Source organism: Gossypium hirsutum, chromosome A05 (assembly GCF_007990345.1).
Source record: "Gossypium hirsutum isolate 1008001.06 chromosome A05, Gossypium_hirsutum_v2.1, whole genome shotgun sequence".
Classification (NCBI taxonomy): Eukaryota; Viridiplantae; Streptophyta; class Magnoliopsida; order Malvales; family Malvaceae; genus Gossypium; species Gossypium hirsutum.
In genome coordinates this window covers 4,100,902-4,125,726 of record NC_053428.1, presented here as the reverse complement: position 1 = coordinate 4,125,726, position 24,825 = coordinate 4,100,902, and the positions used below count along the sequence as shown (strand labels likewise).

The 24,825-nt window shown below is 32.1% G+C and overlaps 4 protein-coding genes across 7 annotated transcripts; 2 read left to right on the top strand and 2 right to left on the bottom strand.

Moving 5' to 3' along the window:
- Positions 1–6,433: 6,433 nt before the first annotated feature.
- Positions 6,434–9,348, top strand: LOC107958867 (cytochrome P450 711A1). Its single transcript, XM_016894769.2, has 6 exons — positions 6,434–6,594; positions 6,787–7,061; positions 7,623–7,775; positions 7,855–8,638; positions 8,734–8,829; positions 8,909–9,348. Exons 2-6 carry the CDS (start codon positions 6,805–6,807, stop codon positions 9,236–9,238), a joined length of 1,620 nt encoding a protein of 539 aa, XP_016750258.1. The 5' UTR covers positions 6,434–6,594; positions 6,787–6,804; the 3' UTR covers positions 9,239–9,348.
- Positions 9,181–12,744, bottom strand: LOC107958868 (IQ domain-containing protein IQM4). Of its 2 annotated transcripts, none has more exons than XM_041112903.1 (8): positions 11,452–12,744; positions 11,227–11,341; positions 11,063–11,128; positions 10,772–10,860; positions 10,590–10,677; positions 10,280–10,510; positions 10,096–10,197; positions 9,181–9,971 (listed from the first exon to the last, which is right to left on the bottom strand). In XM_041112903.1, the coding sequence occupies exons 1-8, from the start codon at positions 11,841–11,843 to the stop codon at positions 9,510–9,512; spliced, it is 1,545 nt and encodes a 514-aa protein (XP_040968837.1). In that variant the 5' UTR covers positions 11,844–12,744; the 3' UTR covers positions 9,181–9,509. The 2 variants fall into 2 exon arrangements, with proteins under 2 accessions (XP_040968837.1, XP_016750259.1); XM_016894770.2 differs by having other exon boundaries at positions 9,341–10,002.
- A 133-nt stretch (positions 12,745–12,877) lies between these two features.
- Positions 12,878–16,296, bottom strand: LOC107958869 (mitochondrial carrier protein CoAc1). Its single transcript, XM_016894771.2, has 7 exons — positions 15,442–16,296; positions 15,074–15,159; positions 14,780–14,987; positions 14,314–14,446; positions 13,874–14,058; positions 13,451–13,582; positions 12,878–13,246 (listed from the first exon to the last, which is right to left on the bottom strand). The coding sequence occupies exons 1-7, from the start codon at positions 15,631–15,633 to the stop codon at positions 13,148–13,150; spliced, it is 1,035 nt and encodes a 344-aa protein (XP_016750260.1). The 5' UTR covers positions 15,634–16,296; the 3' UTR covers positions 12,878–13,147.
- Positions 16,297–20,645: 4,349 nt separating this feature from the next.
- LOC107958866 (cytokinin riboside 5'-monophosphate phosphoribohydrolase LOG8) lies at positions 20,646–24,132 on the top strand. 3 transcript variants are annotated; one of them, XM_016894768.2, is made up of 8 exons: positions 20,724–21,468; positions 21,914–22,011; positions 22,167–22,197; positions 22,424–22,523; positions 22,643–22,713; positions 22,804–22,947; positions 23,303–23,405; positions 23,812–24,132. In XM_016894768.2, the coding sequence occupies exons 1-7, from the start codon at positions 21,355–21,357 to the stop codon at positions 23,393–23,395; spliced, it is 651 nt and encodes a 216-aa protein (XP_016750257.1). In that variant the 5' UTR covers positions 20,724–21,354; the 3' UTR covers positions 23,396–23,405; positions 23,812–24,132. The 3 variants fall into 3 exon arrangements, with proteins under 3 accessions (XP_016750256.1, XP_016750257.1, XP_040968836.1); XM_016894767.2 differs by lacking the exon at positions 23,812–24,132 and having other exon boundaries at positions 20,646–21,468; positions 23,303–23,548; XM_041112902.1 differs by lacking the exons at positions 20,724–21,468; positions 23,812–24,132 and adding an exon at positions 21,691–21,789 and having other exon boundaries at positions 23,303–23,548.
- Positions 24,133–24,825: the final 693 nt, after the last annotated feature.

Below are 24,825 nucleotides of genomic sequence, written 5' to 3'. Positions count from 1 at the left end.
AATAACATAACGAAAAAAATTATTTATTATTTATGTATTACAATAATTAGACATTTTAATTTTGAAATAAAAAAGATGTATAATTAGTGCAATTTTAATATTAAAATTATAAAAGTGAGTAATAACTCTTGTAAATAATAAAATCATAAGCGGAATTTTTTTCTCTTTACTCAAAATAAAGTATAGGAATGATTAAGTATTACTAATTAAATTTATTATTATTAATTTATATATGGATGCGAACACCATTTCTTCCACTTGAACAATCAATGAAAACATGAATATTGTGGTATGCGAAGCATTGAATTTTGACTTTACTTAACCGAAAGAAAGAAAAGAAAAAGATTGATATTGATTGGATATAGAGAAGAAAAACAGAAGAGGACGTATAATGTAGGCAGCTGTAATGGCAATGGCGAATGATGGGAAAAACCGCCCTTTTCTTTTTTCCCTTGGACAAAATATATATAAAGAAAAAGAAGAGACCAAAGCAGCAGGCTTTGAAGAAGGTGCTCATCATGTATAAAGGGTCAAATCCGAAAATCAAATCAGAGGAAAAGGAAAAGAGAGAAGAAGAAGAAGAAGAAGAAGAAGGTGTTTGTCGTCATGCTGAAAGCGTCATCAGCCGTAGATGAGGGAGAATTGGACGAAAATATTTAAACGCTGTTGCCAGAACTCAGAGATAGTAATAGCATGCCTAACATGCATGTCTTTAACCCGATCCAAGACAAAATACCAAAAGAAACAAGGCTGAATCGGATACCACACACCCTCGCCCATTTACAGCATTGGCAGGCAAAGCATGCCAGTACACCCCTCTTTACTTCTTTTCCTTTATGCATGCATACAAATAATAGCTGCTTCGTGTAATAATAAATTCTCAATGGAATCCAACCATTACAACACAGCTCTCAAATTGTTACAGTATAAATAGATTTATAATTGAAAATTTCAGACAAAACAAACTAAATTTCACACATAACATCATGAAAATTTTAAAACTTACACATATAATTATAGAAGATGAATTTCAAACTTACTACTCATAACTCAAAATCTCCACTCTTGCTAATAAGCCAAGTCCTTGTTAAACAAATAATTTTTGTTTTTAAATGCAATAAACATACCTTTAGTAAAATTTACGCTGCTTGCTAAGGAAATTTTTAAAAACTAAAAATATAATGTAAAATATAATTTTTTTATAGTTTAAAATTTATATTTATGAAATAATTTAATTATATTTCGTAATTAATTTTAAATAATATATATTGAACAATTTTAAATTTAAGTTTAGTTATTTTTTCAAAATTTAAATTTTTTTAATTTATCAAAAGGGATGTGAAATTTTTTTTAAAAAAATTCCATCAATAAATGAAATATTAATTGAAGTACAATTTTTTTTTTACAAATTCATTATCGTGAGATGATTGATCATTGATCGATGAATAGTACTGTTAAGGGTCCCATAAAAATTCTTTTTTCATGGATCATTTCTAAAAGGAATTCCATTTAATTCATACAATTAAATGCTGAGTTGGCTGATAATATATGTAAAGTGATGTTACATTATCTATAAATTCGAAAAAAATTAATGAAAAATAATAATATAAATAAAATTTTAATTGTCTTCACAAGCTTTTCCTATTTTTTTTTTCCATTTTTCTAAATTATAAAAATAATGGGTTTGGGTGCATCCATCATAGACCTTGGCCAACAAAATCATTTCAGCTGTCAATTATTATCGATAAAAAAAAACACCTGCGAATTAAAAAAATTTAGTGTAGCAAGTTGGAAAGTCGCAAAATCAATATCCCCTAACCCACTTCACATTTATTGCTGGTATTACACCATTGTTGAAAATAAAATTCGAATAGACAACCAATGTTTGATTTTATTAGATTTGTTTTTTTTATACTAAAAAAAACTAAACTAATAAAAGTTGATGCGATAAAAAAAGTGATTTGCCATTTTTTCTAAAGGAGAAAGACTCTCTCTAGCTTTAAAAATATTTTTTATTTTTATTTTTGGAAAAGAATTTTTATTTTTTATTTTATTAAATTTGAAGTTTTTATTTGGTAAATAAAAATACTTTTTTAATAATAAAAATATGTAAACTTGTTCAGTACCTATTTTATCGGGAAAATTAGGGAAAAAAGCCTTCTTCTTTTTTTCATTTTCAGGAAAATAGGTTAATTTTTTTAAAGAGAAACACAAAATGTTTTTTGCAGTCAACATTTCCTGCTGACATGTTACTAAATATTAGTGGTTTTATCATTGAGTATTTGTTCAATTTTTCTCTTACATTTGTATTTTAATTTCATGTTGTTTTAAAAAATTTTAATTAATGTTCTTAATCAATAAATATATTGTTTCAAGTTTTTTAATTGATTTTTTAATTATTAACTCTTTTATTTATATTTTTAAATAGTGTTAAAAAATCAACTAAAAAACATGAAAACAATATATTTATAGATTAAAAACATTAATTAAAATTTAAAAAAAATCTAAAACAACATGAAATAGAAAATACAAATATGAGTAGGAGACGAATCAAATTTAAGATTCAATAACAAAATCGCTAATATTTAACTATTTGACTGAAGGAGTTGATGTATTTAAAGAAAATGTGTTTTGTAAAGAGAGTTTTTCGACAAGTCAGCTAAAAATCACTAATTATTCAACGCATTTTGTAGGAAGTATTTCCTATTTCTCTCCAAAATTGACATATTTCCCTAAATTTGAAAAAAAAAAACAATTTACTTTACTGAATATGTTTTAAAACCGATATTTTCTTTTCTAATTTACCCCTATTTTCTCATGATAGAATAATGAGAAATAATATAAATTAGTACATCAATACGGATACAATCAATATATTTGATATTCAAAATTTATTGAATAATATTTTCAAATATATATGATTTGATTTTGAACTATGATTAATTTGCCAATTAAAAAAAATTTAGAATAATTAAAATAATTTTTCTTTATGATTTAAAAAAATATTTTTTTATTTTCTAAAACTATTTTTATAATTTTCAGCTAAACATGTTTTTTAATCTTTTCTATTTTTCTAAAAAGCAAGAATTTATATTTTTTATTTTTTAAATAGTACATTTTTATAACCTTAAAATATATATTTTACTAATTAAATGAAATTAGTAAAAATAAATTAATATAAAAAAATAACACATTAAAAGTAATTAAATTTTAAAAAATAAAAAGCAATTGATAGTGAAATGTTAATTAATAAAATTAATTGATAAACAAAAATAATTTAAATAAAGTAAATATATAAAATAAAATAATTAATTATTGCAATGATAAATTTATTTTTTCACTTCACACTTTCATTTTTCGTCTTAGTTTGGCATTTGTCGTAGGGAAACTTTACTAGAACTTTTAATAGATATAACCAAATCATTAAATTTTATATTAATATATTATCATATTAATTAATAGTTAATTAAGATAATTTTTATTAATATCACATAATAATTATAAATATACTAATAAATTATTTTGAAATCTATTTTAATAATATAATAGATAATAAAAGATATTATCAATTCAAAAATTTCACAAAACTCAATTTTTTATATATATTATTATAAGAGAAAATATTTGACACATTATCAATTAAATTTTTAAATTTCACAAACAAAATTAAAGGGTTGGCAAATGTCATGTAATAAAATATTAAAAAAAATACATATTAATTTTTAAAATTATTTATAGGATAATCTTAATATTCACATGGTAAAATAATCCAACTACTTTCACAATCTGTAATATATATATATTAATTAATTAGTTGTTGTTGTTATTATTATTTATTTATTTTTACTTTCGTGATGTATAGATTGATTGTAAGTATTAATTAAATTATATTTAATAAATTTTTAAATTTACATATAAATTTTGTAAAATTCCGTTAATAATGTTGTTATAAGATTAAAACATAATAATACATAAATTTAATATTTAAAAAAATACTTTAAAATAATTTTTAAAATAAAAAATAATATTATAGTAGGTTGTATAAAATTCTAATTTTGAATATATATTTTTAATTTAATTTTAATAATTAATTAATAAATATAAATTATTAATTATAATTAAAAATAATGAGCACTAAATAATTTGTTGTACTGTTATTTATATTTTAAATATCTAATTTAATTTTAATAATGTATTTAATTTGTAATTATAAATAAATTTAACAAGAAAATATATCCACCAAACGCACGTTAAAAGAAAACAGTATTTTCCGATTATCGTGGAAAAAATAATCATAATCTATCATACTCTAAATACTCTTAATTAAAACCTTTAAACTACCATTCCCTTTTTTTTTTTTTAAGCTCTTTAAAAGAAGTAGGTGCACGCGCTCGTGGTGGAATTTCTTTTAAGAAGACGAGGTTTGCCATTCTTACACGATTCGTTCTTTAAGACAATCCGCACGTGAGTGATCACATGCTGCGTACTTTCCATAAGGCGGTGATCTAGGAGATGATGTTGACTGCAAATCCGTACCCGTTACCCGGATCCGTATCATATCCTTATTGGGTCCAGGCAACCCACTTCCAGCACGGACATCATCATTTATTAGTGCTTAGTAGTTAATAACTCAATATCCCCTGTGTCGCACATTAGCCGAGCCCCTTGTTTTTATATCTTCTCCGGCTCTTTCACTTGTCGGCGCCGCTGGTAAGTTTTTAATTAAAAATAATCATGGCTCTTTTATTTATTTACTTTGATTTTTTAACGTCGACTGATTGGAGTTGACACATGGGTCATATGGTGGGACCCAGTGGTGTCATGATCTGAATCTCTGTCGGCTCATAATCGTAAGGTAGTTTATTTTAGTTTCCCTCTAATTATTGTTTTTTGTATAAAATGGTTTTCTTATAACGGATTGATATCAAATTGTGGTTTCTAAAATTGCAACATAATGTTTGATAAAAAAATTGAAATTAATGGTGAATACTGGATTACTTGAATTTTAATCAAGGGTTAAATGATGAATGCCACACGTGGCAGATTAGATGTAATTAAGTTGCGGGAGCGTATGGTTAAAATGATGCCTGCTTTGGCTTCACACCACCTTAAAGATAAGATGAAGGTGGAACAACACAGGTGGCGATCCCTCAGCTAGACCTCATTTTAACCGTACGAAAAATACAAGACAAGAGGCGAGGGAGAGACATGAAGGCATGGATAAGTGACAGGTCATTGGAGCAATAATGTTAAGAGGCCAAGGGGGAGGGAAAATGAAATGATATTTGGGTACCCATTCCTCCAACAAGCTTCATCTTTTTTCTATTTGGAAATTTTAGTTTTTATTTTATCCCAGTAAAATATGTTGATCAAAATAGCATAGTGTCAGTTGTACAGTATTTTAAAAGATTTTATCAAACATATCGCAAGTACATACAATCTTGTCCTGTCTACAAAATCAACTTGATGGATGGTTCATGTTAATAAATAAAAATATTTTTCAGTCGGATTCAAGACAATTGAAATGACTACCTGAATCTGATAAATAAATAAAGAGACTTACTTCAAAAAAATTAAGCAATTCATATAAATGAGCTCATATCAATAAATCGTAGGATATACTATATTACTGGATTGGTGAAAGAAAATAAGCGTTTATTTTATTTTCATAAAATTACTATACATACGAAAGGCCCTTTGCGGGTGAAGACGAAGAACATAATTTCTGGCCCAAGTTTTTCTTGTATTGATCCAGTTAAGAAGAAACCTAGTAAGAGCAAGCAACTGTATTGGCCCATTTCTTTTTCTCCTTGGATCTTTTGTGTGTTAAAATTTTTCTGATAAATCGACATGACATCGATCAGTGTCGAGAATATTTGCAACTTTGGTTATGCTGTATGGATTGAGAAGAACCTCGTTTAACAGCCAAGGTAAATACGTCTCTTTTATTGTGGAGTCACCAGATTCGTTGCAATGTCATGCTCTCAGATCAGGAGAGTTCCGCAGTTCAACGCAGAAAAAGAAAGAAAAATGCTTATTCTGCAGAACATGAAAAGTAAACTTGTACACCCAAATCTTGCTCAGTGTATATTACAAATGTGAAAAAGATAAGAATTGGTGTGGCACAATACTTTATCCCAACAAAACGAACTTATCTCTTATTTAAAGCCTTGAGTTGGAATTCAAACCCGGAAGAGCATCACACTATTCGAAGTGAGTGGAAATGGAGCAGTTGCGTGTATTAAAAGAACTCAACTACTGGGATAAGCAGCATATCAGTATCACTCTCCCGCTAAACTTGATCAGCTACTCCCTTTTTAATACTTGTGGATCATACATCATTTGTCAACATCAAATGATAAGACAAACACTCCCCAAGGAATCTCAACCCAACAGGCGGCATAACAGGGACAGGTATTCGCAATCCGAATGAGTTCAAACAAATCATTTTCAAATCGAGGTGGTGGTTTATTTTGTCCTGCACCGAGGAGAATCAACGACTCATTTAAAAAAGCATCGAAGCTTATAAAATTTTTGGGGTTTTATAAGGGGCCCTACGATGTTGTTGCTGTCAAAGAGCCATAAACATGCTCGGTACTAATATGTTCTATTTTATTTATTCATTCACTTTCTGGTCCAATATAAAACAAATGGGCTATCTATTTCATCAATATAATCATTCACATACTGACAAAGACCAAACGCCATTAATATGCTTTGTGTACTCCCACTTTGCATTTGCCGAATCTTATTAATAATCTACTACACCCTCTTTCTCTTTGCAAGACCTAAAGCGAAGGAAAAATGGCTCTCGTTCATGAAACTATTCAAAGTTCAGTTGGTGCAGAAGGGTTCTGGTCCTACTACCCTTATGGAACTACGGTGTCGATAATCATCACAGTGTTAGCTATGGTATTGGGGTATTTGTATGGTCCATATTGGAAGGTGAGAAGGGTGCCCAGTCCACCAACTATACCACTGGTAGGACACCTGCCCTTGATGGCCAAGAACGGCCCTGATGTGTTTTCAGTCCTTGCTAAACAATACGGTCCTATTTTCAGGTCAGTTTTCATTTTTTTTCTCATTTCCTCTTCAGGAAATACTATGATTTGATGCATCAGTTATAAAAGTCAACACCCAACGACAAGTTCTTTTTTTTCCTTGGAACTAATATTTTTTTGTTTTAAAATTTCTTGATAATATACATCTCTTCTTCAATGAGGCATGGATTCATTTAACGGTTCATAGACCATTGAAGAAAATAAACAGAAAATCATTTTGAGTCTTTTTTTAGAAAAAAACTTTCTGGAGAAAGTGAGTGGGATGAGCCTTATCTTTTGTCTTTCGTACAAGATGTAGAACAGATAAAATAAGAATCTGAATTGACCTTTAGAACCCCCAATAGTTTGTCCCTAGCATTACCAGGATCATATCGGAAGGCTAGCCAAAAGAATGATAATTTTTTGATAATGGCATCTTTTAGTTATTTTACATCTAAAAGGTATCTGATTGGTTGCATCTTACAGATTCATACAAGATGTTGCATTATGGCCAACCCGCTTTGTTCCACAAAATTAACTTTAATAGTAAAACAATGGGCTGGTTTTTTGGTGGTGGCACAGGTTTCATATGGGTAGACAACCCTTGATAATCGTTGCAGATGCAGAGCTTTGTAAAGAAGTTGGAATAAAGAAATTCAAGGACATTCCAAATAGAAGCATTCCTTCACCTATTGCTGCCTCCCCACTTCATCAAAAGGGTCTTTTTTTCACCAGGTACTCTCACATATATATAGCTAACCCCATAAAGGGTCTCTTTTTAAGATTATGAACTTAATGACATCTCAAATTCCAGGGATGCAAGATGGTCCACCATGAGAAACACAATATTATCTGTCTATCAACCATCACACTTGGCTAGCCTAGTTCCCACCATGCAAAATTACATTGAATCAGCTACTGAAAATCTCCATTCATCTAAACAAGACATTGTTTTTTCTAACCTTTCACTCAAATTGGCGACTGATGTAATTGGACAAGCTGCTTTTGGGGTTAACTTTGGTCTCACTAAGCCACAATCGATCAATGAATCAATCAGGACCGTGGATAAACAAGGCAGTCAAGATGATGAAGTCTCTGACTTCATCAATCAACATATCTACTCCACAACACAACTTAAGATGGACTTGTCAGGTTCTCTGTCGATTATATTAGGTTTACTTGTTCCCATATTACAAGAGCCTTTCAGGCAGATTTTGAAACGAATACCAGGAACCATGGACTGGAAAGTTGAGAGGACTAACAAGAAATTGAGTGGCAAGCTTGATGAGATTGTGTCAAACAGAATGAAAGACAAGAACCGAGGTTCAAAGGACTTCTTGTCTCAAATATTGAGTGCAAGGGAATCAGAGAATGTGGCCAAGAATGTTTTCACTCCTGACTATATCAGTCCAGTTACTTATGAACACCTCCTTGCTGGTTCAGCAACTACATCCTTTACATTGTCATCGATTGTTTATTTAGTTGCTGGACATCCAGAGGTTGAGAAAAAGTTGGTCGCAGAGATTGATGGGTTTGGTCCACATGACCAGGTGCCAACTGCTTATGACCTCCAACATAAATTTCCTTATCTTGATCAGGTAAGTCCCTGGCGCTTCTCATTTTCTGACATTTTTTTTGCATTTTCACAAAAAATTTAAGACTGGATTTATTCTTGTATCTGGTTTGACTTTAGGTGATCAAAGAAGCTATGAGGTTCTACATAGTTTCTCCATTAGTTGCAAGAGAAACATCAAAAGAAGTGGAGATAGGAGATTACCTTCTGCCTAAGGTATTACTTATCAGAATCTCAATGTAATTTCACTCCTGTTCATGGACTAATGCCCTTGTCTATGATCTTTGATGTGCAGGGAACTTGGGTGTGGTTAGCAGTTGGGGTCTTAGCAAAAGATCCAAAGAATTTCCCAAACCCAGATAAGTTTATACCAGAACGGTTTGATCCAAACTGTGAAGAAGAAAAACAAAGGCACCCGTATGCTCTCATACCCTTTGGAATTGGGCCACGGGCATGCGTCGGCCGGAAGTTCTCCTTACAGGAAATCAAACTTTCCTTGATACATCTATATCGGAAATATACATTTCAACATTCTTCAACCATGGAAAATCCTTTGGAGCTTGAATATGGCATAGTTCTCAACTTCAAACACGGTGTAAAACTCACTGTCACAAAAAGAACATGATTGTTGTATCTGACTGAGTTATATTTCCTCAGTCGTATTAATGCGAAAAGGTGTCATACTATACGCCTAAAAGTCTAAAACAAATGAAAGAACAAAGAAATGTTTGGTCAGATCCCTTCACCTATTTTACATTTTTATTAGTACTATGTACAATTTTGCTGTAAAAGTTATTGGACGTTGCTATAGAGTGCTTCAAAGGGTATTTTATGAATTCTATTACAGTAAAAGATATAATTAATAACCTTAAAAGAGTGTTTGCAAAATTATTTTATCATTTGGTGAAAGCAGCCAGAAGTGACACCCTTGGGCTAGGGAGTCCCATGTATGCAAGTGTGGGTGAGACTCGAATTTTGTGGCTCGGTCGTGGTGAAGGTATTGGAATAGAGGTTCCAAAGCGACCAGGGGTGACTCTAGGAGACAGGTTAACTTGTTCCAGAGCTTGGGATTGCAGTTCTTTTGGGTACTCTCTGACACAGCCAATTCGAGGGCCGATTCCACTTGTCCACTTGCAAGACAAAGGCTTGGCCATGTTGAATGCTTGTGCTGCACTGCTGTCAATGCTAACTTCAAGACTATCAGTTCTGATGCATTCATCATTTGCGGGCTCATCATCGACCTCTTCAGTCTTTGAATCTCTCGATTTTTCTGTTTCCGTTGTATCTTTAATTACCCCATGCTTGGACTCATAGCCGACAACTTTGTTTGAGGTGTAGCCCTCATCTACTGCACATCTCTGCTCCAGAAATGAGAATGTAAGCACTATCCTGACAAGATTAATCAAATTCTGGTAGCTGCTATCTATGTTGTTAAATCTCCACAAAGCTTAAGTTAAAGTCTAATGACTTCTTTTTTTTTACCTTAACGTTGGTTAAATCCACATTGTGTTCTTCAAGGAAAATAATGAATGCCTTGAAATTGTCTTCAGTTGGTAGATAATGACCACTGTAAGGCCAAACAGCCTGGAGAGGAAGAGAAGAACTTTAAAGAATTTAAACAAATCGGTTTTATTGGTGATTGGTATTTGAAATGCAATAAATGTACCTCAAGAAATCCATGAGAAGCCACCAATCTTCCAGCAGCTGTTGTAGCACCTCCTGAAAGGAAACTCGAGTGCTGAAATACCCCTTTCTTCTTTTTCCCAACATACAAGGATCTTGTTGTGCTAAGCACAAAAATCCACTTAGAACCCTCAGTGGTGTGAATAGGCATCCCAGATTGCTTGTAAACAAGCTTTCCATTTTCCACAATCACTTCAAATGCTTCCCTTTCTTTCTGCAACCAAGAAAACCAGACATGGTTAAGGAATGTACAAAACATTTTAGCCATAATCAGTGCCTTTAACAAGACTCACTGGTCCAAGATATTTGATGCATTGTCTTTGTAGATTTGTTCTTGGACACTTCTTGAGATTTAGTTCTTTGCCATCGCCAATATCCAACCTTCAATTTCAGATATCAGAACATAAAGGCATAATGGAGCAACCTTCAGTAATGTCATTTTGAAGTCTGTTTATTGTTTAATTGAGTACAGTACCAGTAGAAGAAAGGTTGACTGCTCTTGCTTGCTGACCAAACATCATAGTAGAAGTGTAAATTGTGTCCATAACGATGTCGTGGGTCAATCTGCATAACATACGATATATGTTCAAATGATACCATATCTTAGCAAGACTTCTCCTATGCTATAACTATATATGAAAATATGGAGTGATAGGATATCAGTAAGCCAATTTGAAACTTGAATTAGCAAAACAAACTAGTTGTAAGCAAACTACTCGGCTGGAGTAGGGATAATTCTAATTCAAGGAAGATTATATGAACTTACAGCTTCAAGCCAATGTTGGAGGGCTAGTTTTTGAGCCTTCTCATCCTTAGACAAACCCTTCCCAACCTACAAAAGATCAATAAGATGATGATCTTGTCAGCCTTAAAACAAATTCCTTAAAACAAATTTAGAAAGCAGCCATTGTTGAAAGGTTAGTAAAGTACCTTGGCAGCCCTTGTTTTAGCCCGTGCCCACTTTGATATGACAGTTTCATGTTTCTCAATTTCATAGAATGAAACAGAACACCTTCTTAGTGCTGCAGAATCTAAGGTCTTCCACCTACAATGTTTGAATGAAGAACCAAAGAAATTACTCAAAAAATAAAAAAATAAAAACACCAAAAAGTGTAACAGGAGATTCAGATTTTATATGGAGAAAAAGTGACAAACCAGAGCTCCTCAACCACAACTGCACAATCTGCAAGATTCCTCCTTGTCCTATAGCCTCTATAGACTTTTTGAAGCTTAGTTGCAGCAGCATCGAGCTCACTTAGGGGCCTTGGAGAAAACATTATCACTGTTTTAGGGAGTTTTATAGTGGGTTTTACTGGTATAACGATTCCATTGGCTTTATCATTTGAGGGAACTGAATTTGCATTCCCTTGATCAAATGCTAAATGTTTGAAGGAATCGGAAGCTTCAAGCTTTGGTTCTTTAATGGGAAACTGAGAATCATCCTTCTCTCCAGACCTTACAATAACCTTTTCCATGGCATAACTAAAAACTTGAAGTTTCAGGATTTCCTTCCAAGCTGATAAAAGCAAAGAAAGGGAAACACCCATTGATCTTAAAATCTCTTTACAGACTTCAAACCTGCAAAATCAGAATTATCTTACATGTTCGTTAGACTAAAAGAAAGCTATCATATTAATACCCTTGAGTTCGTATGAGAACGCAGCTGAAATAGCTGAGCTGGGAGGGACATAAGTGAATATGGTGGGGTTTAGTGGCCTTCAAAGCGGCTCATAACAAGGATTTAAGAAGCCACAATTAGAAGAAACATGATCTAAACCAAAGCAAATAAAAAAAAAAGGAACAAGGAAGTGAGAAGATAATAATAAAATTACAGTATGAAGCTCTCGGGTAAAGAGGTTACTTATTTTACTACAACGACTGATTTATTTATTTATTTTCTGCATGGTCGTGGAAACTGTAGGAAGACGAGTTAGTTGCGCTGGGGACTCTGCTCTATACATATTTGTACTGTTGTAGATGGAACTTCGTTTTCAGACATTACTTCGTAATTGAAGAATCTTCAACACCTTCAAGTTGCAATAAACTACGACTTTTTAACGACTTAATGAATCTACCTTTTTCTTTTCTTTTGCCTCAAATCAAAGATGTTCTAAAATTTCCAACATTGACATCTTCTTTGTTTGATTTTACTTGAAATATAATCTAGTGAAACTCTTTTCTCCAGTTCCAAGTAATTAAAGTTTTGCAGATACAATCAGTAAGTATACATTTTCCAATGATAAAAAGAGTCGAAAGAATTAGTCTCACACGCAGTATGCTGCTGGAGAACCGCTGCAATAATCGGGGATGTGACTTTTTGGATCCAACTTTATTTAACCAACATTTTAGGGAGCCTAAAAAGGTTGATGAAGCTATTACTTCAGTTCCAATCTCTTGCTCTTACCTATATATACACAAATAAGGCTCATTTTCTGAATTATGGACGATGGTCCCTTCATCCTGTTCCATCTAACAAGTGGGCATTAGTTGACTCTCTTTGAGTGCCTTTTAAATAACCATGGCCGACTGTGATTGTGATGCAACAAAGTAATCCAAAATCAATAAATGAGTGCTATCTAAATCATTGAAAAAGCGCATGTCTAATAATTTTCAAAAAAGGTGAAACAAGATAAGGTATTTTGTATACCTGGCTTAATAGCAGCGATTCATAGAAAACTACAATAAGCACAGTTTTTTATCAACACACTTCATTTATCTCATTCTTGTTATATGATATAAACAATCTGAAAATAAACATCATAAAATCAAAGAACTAATGTTTGGTTGATGAAATTTGTATTTAAGCGTTTTAGGATTTCAGGTGGCCCCATTATAAATCCATCTCCGCTTATCAAGAAGATACTGTCTGTGATTTCTGTCGAGGTGGTATGTGAAGCCAAACCTTCATCATGTCATATGATGCAAATCCAACTGCCACGGAAGGAACCATCTGACAACAAATTGTAACACACATCATTAGAATGACAAGCATCCCAAGATCACGTAAACTTGTCGATTATAAACAAAGGTTGGATTCAAACTAATGAATGTTTCTTGTTTCAAAGCAGTTACGACAGAAGAGGATAGAACTAACAAATAAGAATCCGCAAAAGTGAGCAGCCAGGTTGATATTATTGTTGAGTATATAAACTACCTTTATATAATTAATGCTCAAGCCTGCGAACAATTGTCTCCATCCTTGATTACGTGCAATCGTAGTAAGCCCATCCAACGTGTTTCTGTATCTTGTACCACCTTGAATTCTTGAACACTGAAGACTTTCAACCTGTAGGATAACATTAAAAATTTACATCCCAGATGAGGCAATGACAAAGCCAGGTGCCAGTTAAAAAGCAGATAGACACACTAATAACTCAAATCATTCAACCATGGTTGACATTAGCAAGAAAACAATATTATATATGCATCTGTTTCACAAAACATTTAAAAGACCCCAGAAAAGATTCCAAGCATATAATAATAACACATGAGAGGAGACAACAACATAATGCCAATTCCATTAAACTAGAAAATAGGAATTACACCCTCATAGAAATGTACAGCTATGGCACAATACCTGCATCTGTCTCCTTACAACATCTAATGGGTATGTGAAGGTCTGCCCAAACAACCCAGCCACTGCTCCACAAGAAAGATGCATTGCAATGGACTTTTGGTGCTCTTCAGGAACATGTAGCTTTAGTACCTCATAAATGTAGAACTTTAAACCAGCATATGGGAGGACGCCAGCGAGTGTTGGACCTATGCATGAAAAAGGTTCCGTCAAGTCCAAGCATAAATTGCAAAGTGCAAAACAAAGCAACTACACTAAAACAATTTCAAGTTTGCATGTTAAATTAATGAATATATTATCAATGGAAAACTGTAGATACTTTAAACAGGGAAATAAGAAAGATTGTGCCAGTTATAAGAATAATGCACAGAACTAGGAGTCATTGTCAAATCAATTCATTCTTAATCTGTAATATGAAGAATTAGAAACAATCACATACATACCTACACCCCGATATAATCCACGTAATCCCCCTTCCCTGTGAACACTTGTCAGTACATCTCTTATGCCATTGTATGCAGGTTGAGGGTATAAACTTCTTATACCACTCCTGAAATTTGTTCTGGTGTCTGTAACCTGTTAAACCATAATAGTTAATGAGAAATATGAAGCAGGGCAACGAACATTCATTTCCTTTAGTAATTCAGTTCATCCAAGGATCATTTAATAAATAGCAAGGTTAATCAATTTATCCACGTACGAATGCCGTGAGTGCGTTAGTGATACAATTCCACAGCCAGAATCAACAATTAAATGATAGAAAATGGAGATTTGACTAAACCAGTGTAAGAAGACGACAGAATTAATTTATTGTAGATACCCACAGACCAGATCAACCTCAACTAAATAATCGAAAAGGATTCAAAAATATTTATGAGAAATTATGCCATTCCTACGTACACTTCTTACCTGATAGGCAAGTTTTGTGCGAGCCAAGTCCAAGGGATAAGTGCATATTACTGCAGTTCCTCCAGATGCAGAACCAGCTAAAAGATCTATAATAGGTCCTGATCCCATGAAAGAATAGTTATCTAAGATCCAACCTCGATAACGCTCATAAGTCATGAAATGTAAGGCTGCATATGGAATGATCCGAACAACACTAGCTCCATTTCCTCTGCCAGTAAGAACAAGCATGAACCCATCTAACTTTTATGGGAGGGAATAAAGAAAGCAAAATGGTAAAATAATATGTAAACTTACTTGTAAAATCCAAGAACACCTTCATACTTTAGTACCTTCCTTAAGGATTGATACACCCCAAGAGACCGAAAACCATCAGTCCTTGTCTGCACAATAAAGAAATAGCGAGGGAATCATATAAAACTGTCGGTGATAATGTGCATGAAGCATAAATATATATAATTTTGGTTGGGAGGGGGGGATCAAGTGACAAATTTGTAACTTTTCACGACCCGAAACCAAGCTAAACAACTAACAGAGTTAAGCATCACAAAATGCTAAAACAAAAAATGACACTTTTGGTTTGTATTCGGATGATGCTTATAATCTCTCTCTCTCTCTCTATATATATATAATATAGAACTACATAAACATATAATATCACTCACCTGCAAGAGTATTTTAATCCGTTCTAAAGGAGCAACGGTAGTTTTAGCAAAAGCTCCAGCACCACCACCAGCAATTAGCTCTTTGACATAAACGGGCAAACAATCAATATGGGAAACCTCTTCACGTGCTGTTGAACCATCAACAAGCCCAGCCATATTTGTCGTCAATGTGGAGCCTTGAGGAGAATTCATCTCGAAATATCCAACTCAGACCAATTATATCACCAAGATCTTCCTCAATTTAATAAATTTGGTCAAATTATAATTACCCACCCTGAAGCTTGAAGAACTCTTTATCCCATCTATCTCTTGGGATACAAAAAGAAAACGATTTCTGTTTAAAGGGTAGTAAATTCAAAGGCTTGAGAACATCCAGATGAAAGCCGGGCAAGTTCACAAGCCGATCCTTTTCTTCAATACCAATAAGATACATTCAAAGAAACAAAGAAAGATAGACCGCACAAATTGCCAAATCCAAAAGCTACCCTTACAGTTATAAACCTGCCTCCATACCCTCAATCTAGATTCATCAAAAAGTCTCCTCTTAAATCACCCACGTCCGCCACTTTCAAGGCAACAGATAACATAAGCCTAAACAATTCCAAGAACCAATCAATTTAAAGAGTTCCCATGATTCCAAGTTCAAAAAACGTACCAGAAAAGAAGAACAGGTATGCAAATATTTGGGTTAGAACCAAAATCTGAAATACCTGCTCTCCTTCGGAGAAAAGGGGGGGGGTTCCTTGATGAGTTTCGTATGTATGTGAATGTCGTTAGCTTCAAAAGCGATGTTTTTGCTGCAAATTCGAAGGAGAAAGTCGAGTTGTGTGGTGGATCTATGGTGTAAATCAAGGGTCGGTGGATCTTCAAAAGTAGCCCACGTTTGGATATGCTCACTGTACAGCCCAACATCCTAGGCTTAGGAGATCGCTGCTTTTGGATGGACGATAATGTCATCTTTAATGTGTTTTGACTTTTAATTTTTACTTAATATAAAAAATCATTGTAAGGGTATTCATTTCTATTAAATTTAAAAAGATAATTTATAAAATTGATGTAAGCTAGGGTATTCGTTATATATGTATTTTTTCACGCCATTAAATTCAATTGATAATTTTAATTTTTACTCTGATAGCAATTTTGAAAACATAATCTATATTTTTATTGAATTTAATACCGTAAAAAAATACATATTTCAATTGATAAAACAAAAATAAAATTTTAAATAAGGTAATTGTGCCTTTTTTATTTTAAAACATATTCATATATATTTTTTAAATGTCTTTATTTAAAAACAACTTGTGTTTTTTTTAAAAAAAAATTCATTCGCATAGTGCGTATGTAAATTTAATTACAAAAAAAAAGAAATTTATATAAATGTAAAATAATAAATTAAGGGCATTAATTTCTTTTTAATTTTATATAAAACATATAATTAATAGTTTTCACTTTCACTTTTTCTTACTTTTACTTTTTTTTTTTTTAGAAATTGAGGCATACTTGATTCCTGTGTCTCTTTGTTTGTACTAAAGTTGAATATTTGGCAAGTATTGAAAGGGAAACCTTCAAAGAAAGTGTGTAAAATTTTTTCTTGGAATTTTATTCGGTTCAAGCGAAGTAAACTATATATAAACACTAATTTCAACATAAATCGCTCATCAATTACATCCTAATAATTTATTTAACTTTCAACCTTACAAAAAAAATTCTCTATTTATTTTTTCTTTTTTTAAAATTTTTTTAATTTATATTTTTTATCGGATCTCTTCAAAATAGATGAAAACATTAATTTTTTTTTTAAATTTGTTGACGTAGCATACACTTGAATTGCCTCATAGATGACACATCAACATTTAATTAATTTTAAAAAAATTTAAAAATTCAATAAAACTATAATTATTATTTTTAAAAATTAAAAAAATTAAAACTATTAAAAACTTGTAAAAATTATAAATTAAAAAAATAAATGTTGACATCTCATCTACATGACAATACATTTTTTTATCAATAAAATTAACAAACATTTATTTTTCGTATTTTAGCGTAATTTGACAAAAAAAACTAAATTTTAAGACTAAAAAAATGAAAAATTAAGTGTATGATTAAAACAACTTTTTTATAAAATTAAAGGGTTAAAAAAAAGTATTATACCTAAACTAAAACCACTCATGAAGTTTCCATTTGGAGTAGTACACCATATATGTATACACATTATGTATGCATGCATTTGCCGAATCGGAGTGCAAGCAACGTTAGTACTTTTCTTTTCTTGACATTTTTTATTTATAAATTTAAATCCAAAATTTTACTTTAAAAGAATCCACAACTTTATTTTAAAAAATTTGAGTTATTCAAGGTTTACAATAATTAATTTTAAATTTGTTAATTAGATGGGTTAGATTGATTTTAGATCATTTCTATTTTGAGATTTAAGTCATTTTAGATTTATATTATTTTGAATTTAAGTATTTTTTATTCAAGTTATTTTGATTTTGGATATAATTTTTTGAAATAATTTTTTATTTTAGTTATTCAAATTGGGTTTAAGTCAAGTTTAAATTGAGTTGAATAAATTCATATTATTAATTTTTTAATTGAATTGGGTTAGATCATATTTTAAGATGAGTTGGATTAAATTGAATTTTTGAGCTGACATCATAACAATAGATTTAGTCCAGGAGCTGGCTAGCTCTCTGTCAGCAGGCCAAGAAGATTGACTTCATCGTTGGAGACTTTTGATCAGATCAATTAGTGGAAATTGCAAATGGAATTGAATGAAAGTTACAATATATTGTTCTAATTTCCAGACTGATTGATGATATCAACAATTTCCTAATAGACATTTAATGCCTGCTATATGTAACATTCATTGGTCTTAGTTACAAATCAAGGTTTTGGAACAATAACTCTTGCATCTTGTCGAACGTTTCAAGGTAAGAAGTAATCATCCTGGAAACAGCCTTAAAACTTTAAAATTCAACATGTGAAACATGTCAAGCACAAAGATCTTTCTGACACAAGTTTGAAGGAACAGTATGAACATTGGTTTGGTCTTTTACAATAATATAGTTATCAACTAGCATGAACAACCTTCTTCTTCTTCTTTTTTGTTTTTCTTATGATCTTTGTGGTGATTTTAATCTTTGAAGGAATTAATTCATTCTTGAAGCTGTCTTATCTGATTCCTTAAAGGAACCAGTTCTAGAAAATGATATGGTACTTAAAGTCCTTGGATGGTATGCTAATACAGTATCATGCTTGCCATTAAAGATAACAGCATCATTATCATCATCTGATATTTTACATTTCCCCCCTAATATAATCGTCTTTTTCCATATCGAATCTTCATCTTTAGGTCTAGCTTTTTTATCCCGAATATTCACCGATATGCTTTTTACGCTCAAGGTTGTGCCTAGTTTTCGTGTGGAGTCGGACTTTAACGTGAAATTGTTGCATGAATGAGCGTCTTTCATCATCATCCCGGGCGGAGGAGGCAATTCTTTGATCACCATTTGTTGCTTTGAATTATTATCCCCAGTTTTTGCATCTGTTTCTATTGCTATTGCTTCTTGGGTTTTTTCCATTAATTCTGATTGTATATCTGGTTTCTCTGACAGACGAGGTGGTGTTGAATCAGGTGGTCGTCTTCGTCGAAACCCGCAAAGAGCAGTGATTATCGCCATTGTTGCAGTCACGCCCATGCCTGGCAATGTAGAAAGTAATTACTATTACTATGGGGTGTCAAACATTTAAGGGAATTATGCTTTCCATAATTTGTCAAACGTTAGATAATTACTCTTACCTTAGTATTTTTCTCCAGTTTTTGTGGGTGTTTTGATGTTAATAACTCATTCGCAGTTAATGGTAGTTAATTAATTTGGAAATTCACAACCTTCAGTAATTACTATTCTATATTGTTGAGTCATAACCTAAAAATGGACCTTGGTCCAATTTAAATTTTGACTCTTTATTTATTTTTTTAATAATCAAGATAAAGTCTTTTTTTTATCTAAAATTAGTGATATATATCGAAAATATAAAATTTTATGAAGGAGTAGGTTTTGAAAAAGATGGATAGTGTTTTAAAACATAATTATTTCTTTTTTCAATGTATTTTTTTAAAGAAAAAAGTTACTTATGTATTTGTACAAGTTAGCAAAAACAAATTCGTGTAATTTTCGTCAATATCATTTAAAAAAAGTCAAATAATTAAAATTAAGGGGTTTCTATGAGTATCCACTAAAGAATCGGGGGTTATTTAGGTAAAAAAAATTATAAGAACTTATTTGAATAAATTATACTAATTTAAGGGCTTTTTAAAAATAAGCCGAATTTTATTTGATTCCAATCATTGTCATAATCGCTAAGAAATATTTAAATTTCCTCAACTTTGTCTCCACTTATATTTGTTTAATCTTTTTTAACCAAATTTAGAGGTAACGGCTCTTTCCTAGAAATAGATAATAAATAGGAATAGGATCCAATTAGACTCAAAATGTTATTATGAGAGTTAAAATGAAAAAGCTGTTTTTTATATTTTATACTCTATTTTATAAAGGAAAAAAACTTTATTTTTTTTCCATAATATTTATTACTCTGTTTATTGATTTAATAACATCTTTTTCCATGTGAAATAATTAATAAAATCTGTACATAATATATATTTTTTAAAAATGGTTGATGTCGTGGTGTTATTTTTCAAAAGAAAAATGTATAATTTAAAAATTATTAAATCAAATCTGTAAGATACTTGTCCCACCAAACTTTATAATTAATCAAATCTATAAGATAGTTGTCCCACCAAACTTTATAATTATGGCCATTCCAAGAGGATCCTTTTTACTATTAATACTATTATTTTTTTTTAATAATTTTCATATCCGTTTTATATAGTCTATATTTAGGACTTGTGATAGTCTTCTTTCAACAATATATTTTTAAAATTCAAACTTAAATTTTCTCCTTTAGAGTACAATATATATTACATCCTTGATCTAATATTACCATTATTAATCTCCTTTCCGAAAACATATATATTTTCTGCTTATCAAATAATGATGTCAAATTATATATAAATGAATTCACAAGACTCCACCTTTGTTTGTTTTCCAGAAAAATTATGTGCAATAATTTATATGAAAATAGCCCAAAACATCATGATTACAAATTGAATATGGAAGAAGTCTCCAACAAGTCTTTTTTTTTTCCCTCCCAACATGATATTTTTTAATATTTTCATTTCCATTATAATTTTTTTAAAAGAAATGAAAATACAATTGATGCAAGTCATGAACTTTAAAGTCTTGTTAGTGAAAGCAACAACTTGGCTCTTTCTCTCACCTAATTTTAAGTTCAGTAGCTTAGCTTTTTATGAATGAAAATTCTGATTTGGATTTGCGCTTTTGATTTTGAGAAAACAAACACTACTTAGCATTTAGCAAGTAAAGTTTGTACAATTATTATACAATAATTTAATTTAATTTACATTAATAAAATCTCATAACGAGAGGTTGAAGCCGACAGAGAGACATTGGATTAGAAAGGGCTTGAAAGCATGTGGGCTTCCTCATCTTCTCTTCTCTAAATATAAAACGTCCGTCTTTGATTTCATTTTAAATGTCCTTTTTTTCTCTCTTATTTATTTATCAATTCAAGATTAGCCCAGATTGTTTTGCTTCCAAAGGAAGTGATTTTTTTAGTGTTTCTTGTTAGCCTTTGCATATTTTTAATATACATATATTTGGTTGGTCTTTTATTTCTTTTCAGAAAGTTTTTTCATTGTCAGGAGCACAAATTTTATCTCTCAAAGAGAAAGGCCATTGCTTTTTGTTTCCTTTTAGTTGAACTCAATGATTTGAGATTGGAATAAAAACAAAAAACTGATATATAGATAGAGAGAGAGATATATTGTTAATGGAAGAAGAGAAATCCAGCAGCAAGTTCAAAAGAGTATGTGTTTTCTGTGGAAGCAACTCTGGCCGTAGAAAAGTCTTCAGTGATGCTGCTCTTGAATTGGGCAATGAACTGGTTTGCTCTTTTTCTTTTTTTGCTTTAACACTATTTTATGCACATCATCTTGAAAAAAGAAAAAGTTCGTGTTGTTGGTCTCTAAAAAGATTTAACTTTTTAGTGTTTAAAGGTTTAGTACTTTAACTTCAAGTGATGGTAGGTGGGTGTTTGTCGATTTTTGGAATTGTGTGTCAGTTTCCAGTAAGGAAGATGAGGTTTTTTATGGTTTTTCTTTATTCTTTTTATTCTTTGATGGTGTGAGTTGTTGGTGCTTCATGTATAGTTCTGTTTGGTGTATCAGTCATTACTCAGTTGACCATCCATGAGTTCAAATATTAGGTGTGCAAGGGAGTTATTTAACAGAATGGGTCTTTGCTAGTTTTCTTTAGCTTGACTTCTAAGTCTTCTATGTATTAAATGTTTGCTCTTGTTTATAGTTGTGGACTTTGTGTTTTGATTGCAGGTAAAGAGGAAGATAGACTTGGTGTATGGTGGGGGAAGTGTTGGGTTGATGGGTTTGATATCCCAGACAGTGTATGATGGAGGTTGTAATGTTCTTGGGTAAGTAAACAACTTGCCTGGTTTTTGATTTTTGAACAAGCTTATTTTAATGTTTTTTCTCTGCAGAAAACTGTTACAAGTTGAAAGCACAAGTAGCTTCCTTCTTGTTTGCAATTTGTTTGTTACTAAGTAAATTAATCGTTCTTTACATGCAGGATAATTCCAAAAGCTCTTATGCCTTCTGAGGTATCTTTACTTTCAACTTGCAATATTGTATTAACTATTGTTTCCTGAATATTGGATCCTAGTCTTCTGTGTAAATCATTTTAATTAGCTTTCTTTAAAAATAAATTCTTAGTTTAAGGTTTTTATGCTTTCCTTCATTCACCATTTAAAGGTTTTATCCAGTTTTATCATTCAAATTACTGTCTTCAGTACATTTGTGATTGATCATTGGTGCATAATTCTACAGATATCAGGAGAAACGGTGGGAGAAGTGAGAACTGTTTTAGACATGCATGAGCGCAAGGCTGAAATGGCCCGAGAAGCGGATGCCTTTATTGCTCTTCCTGGTAAAAAAGTACCTTGGCCTTTTTCATCGATACTAGAGAACAAGAAAGGAAAGTTCGGTGAAAGTAATTGTTAATTAATGATGGAAATTGACTTCTAATCGTAACATTTGATGTTTTAGGTGGATATGGAACAATGGAAGAGTTGCTGGAGATGATAACATGGTCCCATCTTGGAATACATAAGAAAACAGTAAGGCATCATTTCATCAAGCTTGAAGAATTAAGCTAAGCATGTCAATAGTCAATCAATGTTGCAATTATGCGTTATACTTAAATGCAGGTTGGTTTGCTAAATGTTGATGGTTACTACAATAATTTGCTTGCTTTATTCGACAACGGTGTCGAAGAGGGTTTCATCAAGCCAGGTGCTAGGCATATAATTGTCTCTGCTCCAACGGCCAATGAACTTTTGGAGAAGATGGAGGTATGAAACTTTAACCAAATCATGTGGTTAATTGGTTGGCCTTATTTTGTCCTGGCTAAAAAAAAAATTCACTCTAAGAAAGAAACGACAAGAGATCATTAATAGAAATGGCTAGTCTGCCACTTAAAGCAATTCTAAAATTTCCAAGTAGTACATTGTTGAACATGAATGTGCGAATGATTCCAAGTCCGGCATGACAGTGTTCTGCTTTGTTGTCAATTATCGTCCTTCCCTTTTTGTGTGTCTGTATGTGCTTTCTCTGTACAATGTTATTTGAGGGAACTTGCATTGTTCTTAGGAGATATTATTAAGACTTGGATAACAATTATCTAAAAGTTTATAGGATATTTGGCAGCAATACACACCTTCACATGAACATGTGGCTCCTCATGAAAGCTGGCAGATGGAGCAACTTGGTGATTATCCAAAGCAAGTAAATGCACAATGAAGCATTGATGGTAGGTTTCCCACTGTTGCCTGATGTGATTCATCATCATTGAGTTGTGTACAATAATCTATTTGGATGGACCAAATGTTGGTCGTTTACCATGTACTTTTATCACCATAAAAAAAGGGGATTTAATCCTAAGACATTCACTGATTTATGGCCAATTAAACTGCTATAGATCTTTTACTCATATGAAGTTGCTAGTACAACTACATATGGAAGACAAAAAAAGTTTGAAATGCAAAAAGTTTATTGTAGAATCCTAATGCAAATGCTTTGGTGGTTAAGGTGCATGAAATTGGGGACATCTTCTGGATTTAGCAGTTAAAATTATAGAATCCCAAGCAACTAAATCTGGTTTTTAACAATAAAAACTGCCAGTTTTTTTTTATGGTGATAGTTCTGTGTATTTGAAGGTAATCTGGCTTTTCTAAGGCATTCAAGGAGAGGCAAAGGCAGAGGGTGAAATTGTTTTTGACAACTTCCCCATACTTGTATGCATCGTTTTCTGTGACTATGACTGGTGGACCACAATGCCTTGGGTTATCTTGTGGCCTAATCTGAAAAGAGAGTGATTCCTAGGGGCTAGTGCCCAAGCAATCATTTCATTTCAGTTCCCACCTTTTATACTGCTACTTTTTAGAATTAAGTTGATATTGTGGTAAGGGTTAAATCCCTCTATACTGTGGAGCTTAGTGTAAAACTTTGACAATAATATTTCTTCGTCTTTGAATGAATGATATTCAAATACAGCCCCTTGGATGTTTGGCCTTAAAATCAAGCTTCCATAAGGTAGGCTACCTTGGCAAAGCTTGGCCTTTCATGAAGATGCCTATTTGCCAACTGCCTTTCATGAGATAAGCCACCAAAGGGTGGTCCTAATGCATGTCGGCAGCAGGCATCTTTGTTATTAATTTCTCCATCATTTCTTTTAGTAGTATTGTACTACACTACTACTTGTCAAAAATAGGAAAAATGAACGGGCCAGCCTACTTCCATGGTGAGCCATGCCAACTCATAGCAGGGAGTGGCCCCATCATTGCCTGGTCTGGTTCTCGAAATTGGGTTATTGTTCTTTTCCTTGCAAAAACATTCACTTCCATTAGTTGTTTGCTGCAATCACCCAAAAGCGAGCAACTGTTGAACAGACAAACATGTCCATTAGTGACTGAAGAGGTATACCCACCGTTACTTCTGCTAATAAAGACTATGGGGTCCCCTCTGGTTCTTCCCCTTGGTACTCACTGTTCATTATCAAAATGACCATGGGGACCGTCCTTTCAACTCGAAAATTCGACTTCGTTTTCCTAACCAGACATCATCAATTTCATTATTGTCCATTGTCCTCTGATTCTGACTTCCGAGTTGATTGTTTCATAAATATATTCCTTTCTTTTAAAGAAAGGAATAAAAAGGGTTTTTTAAGTTAA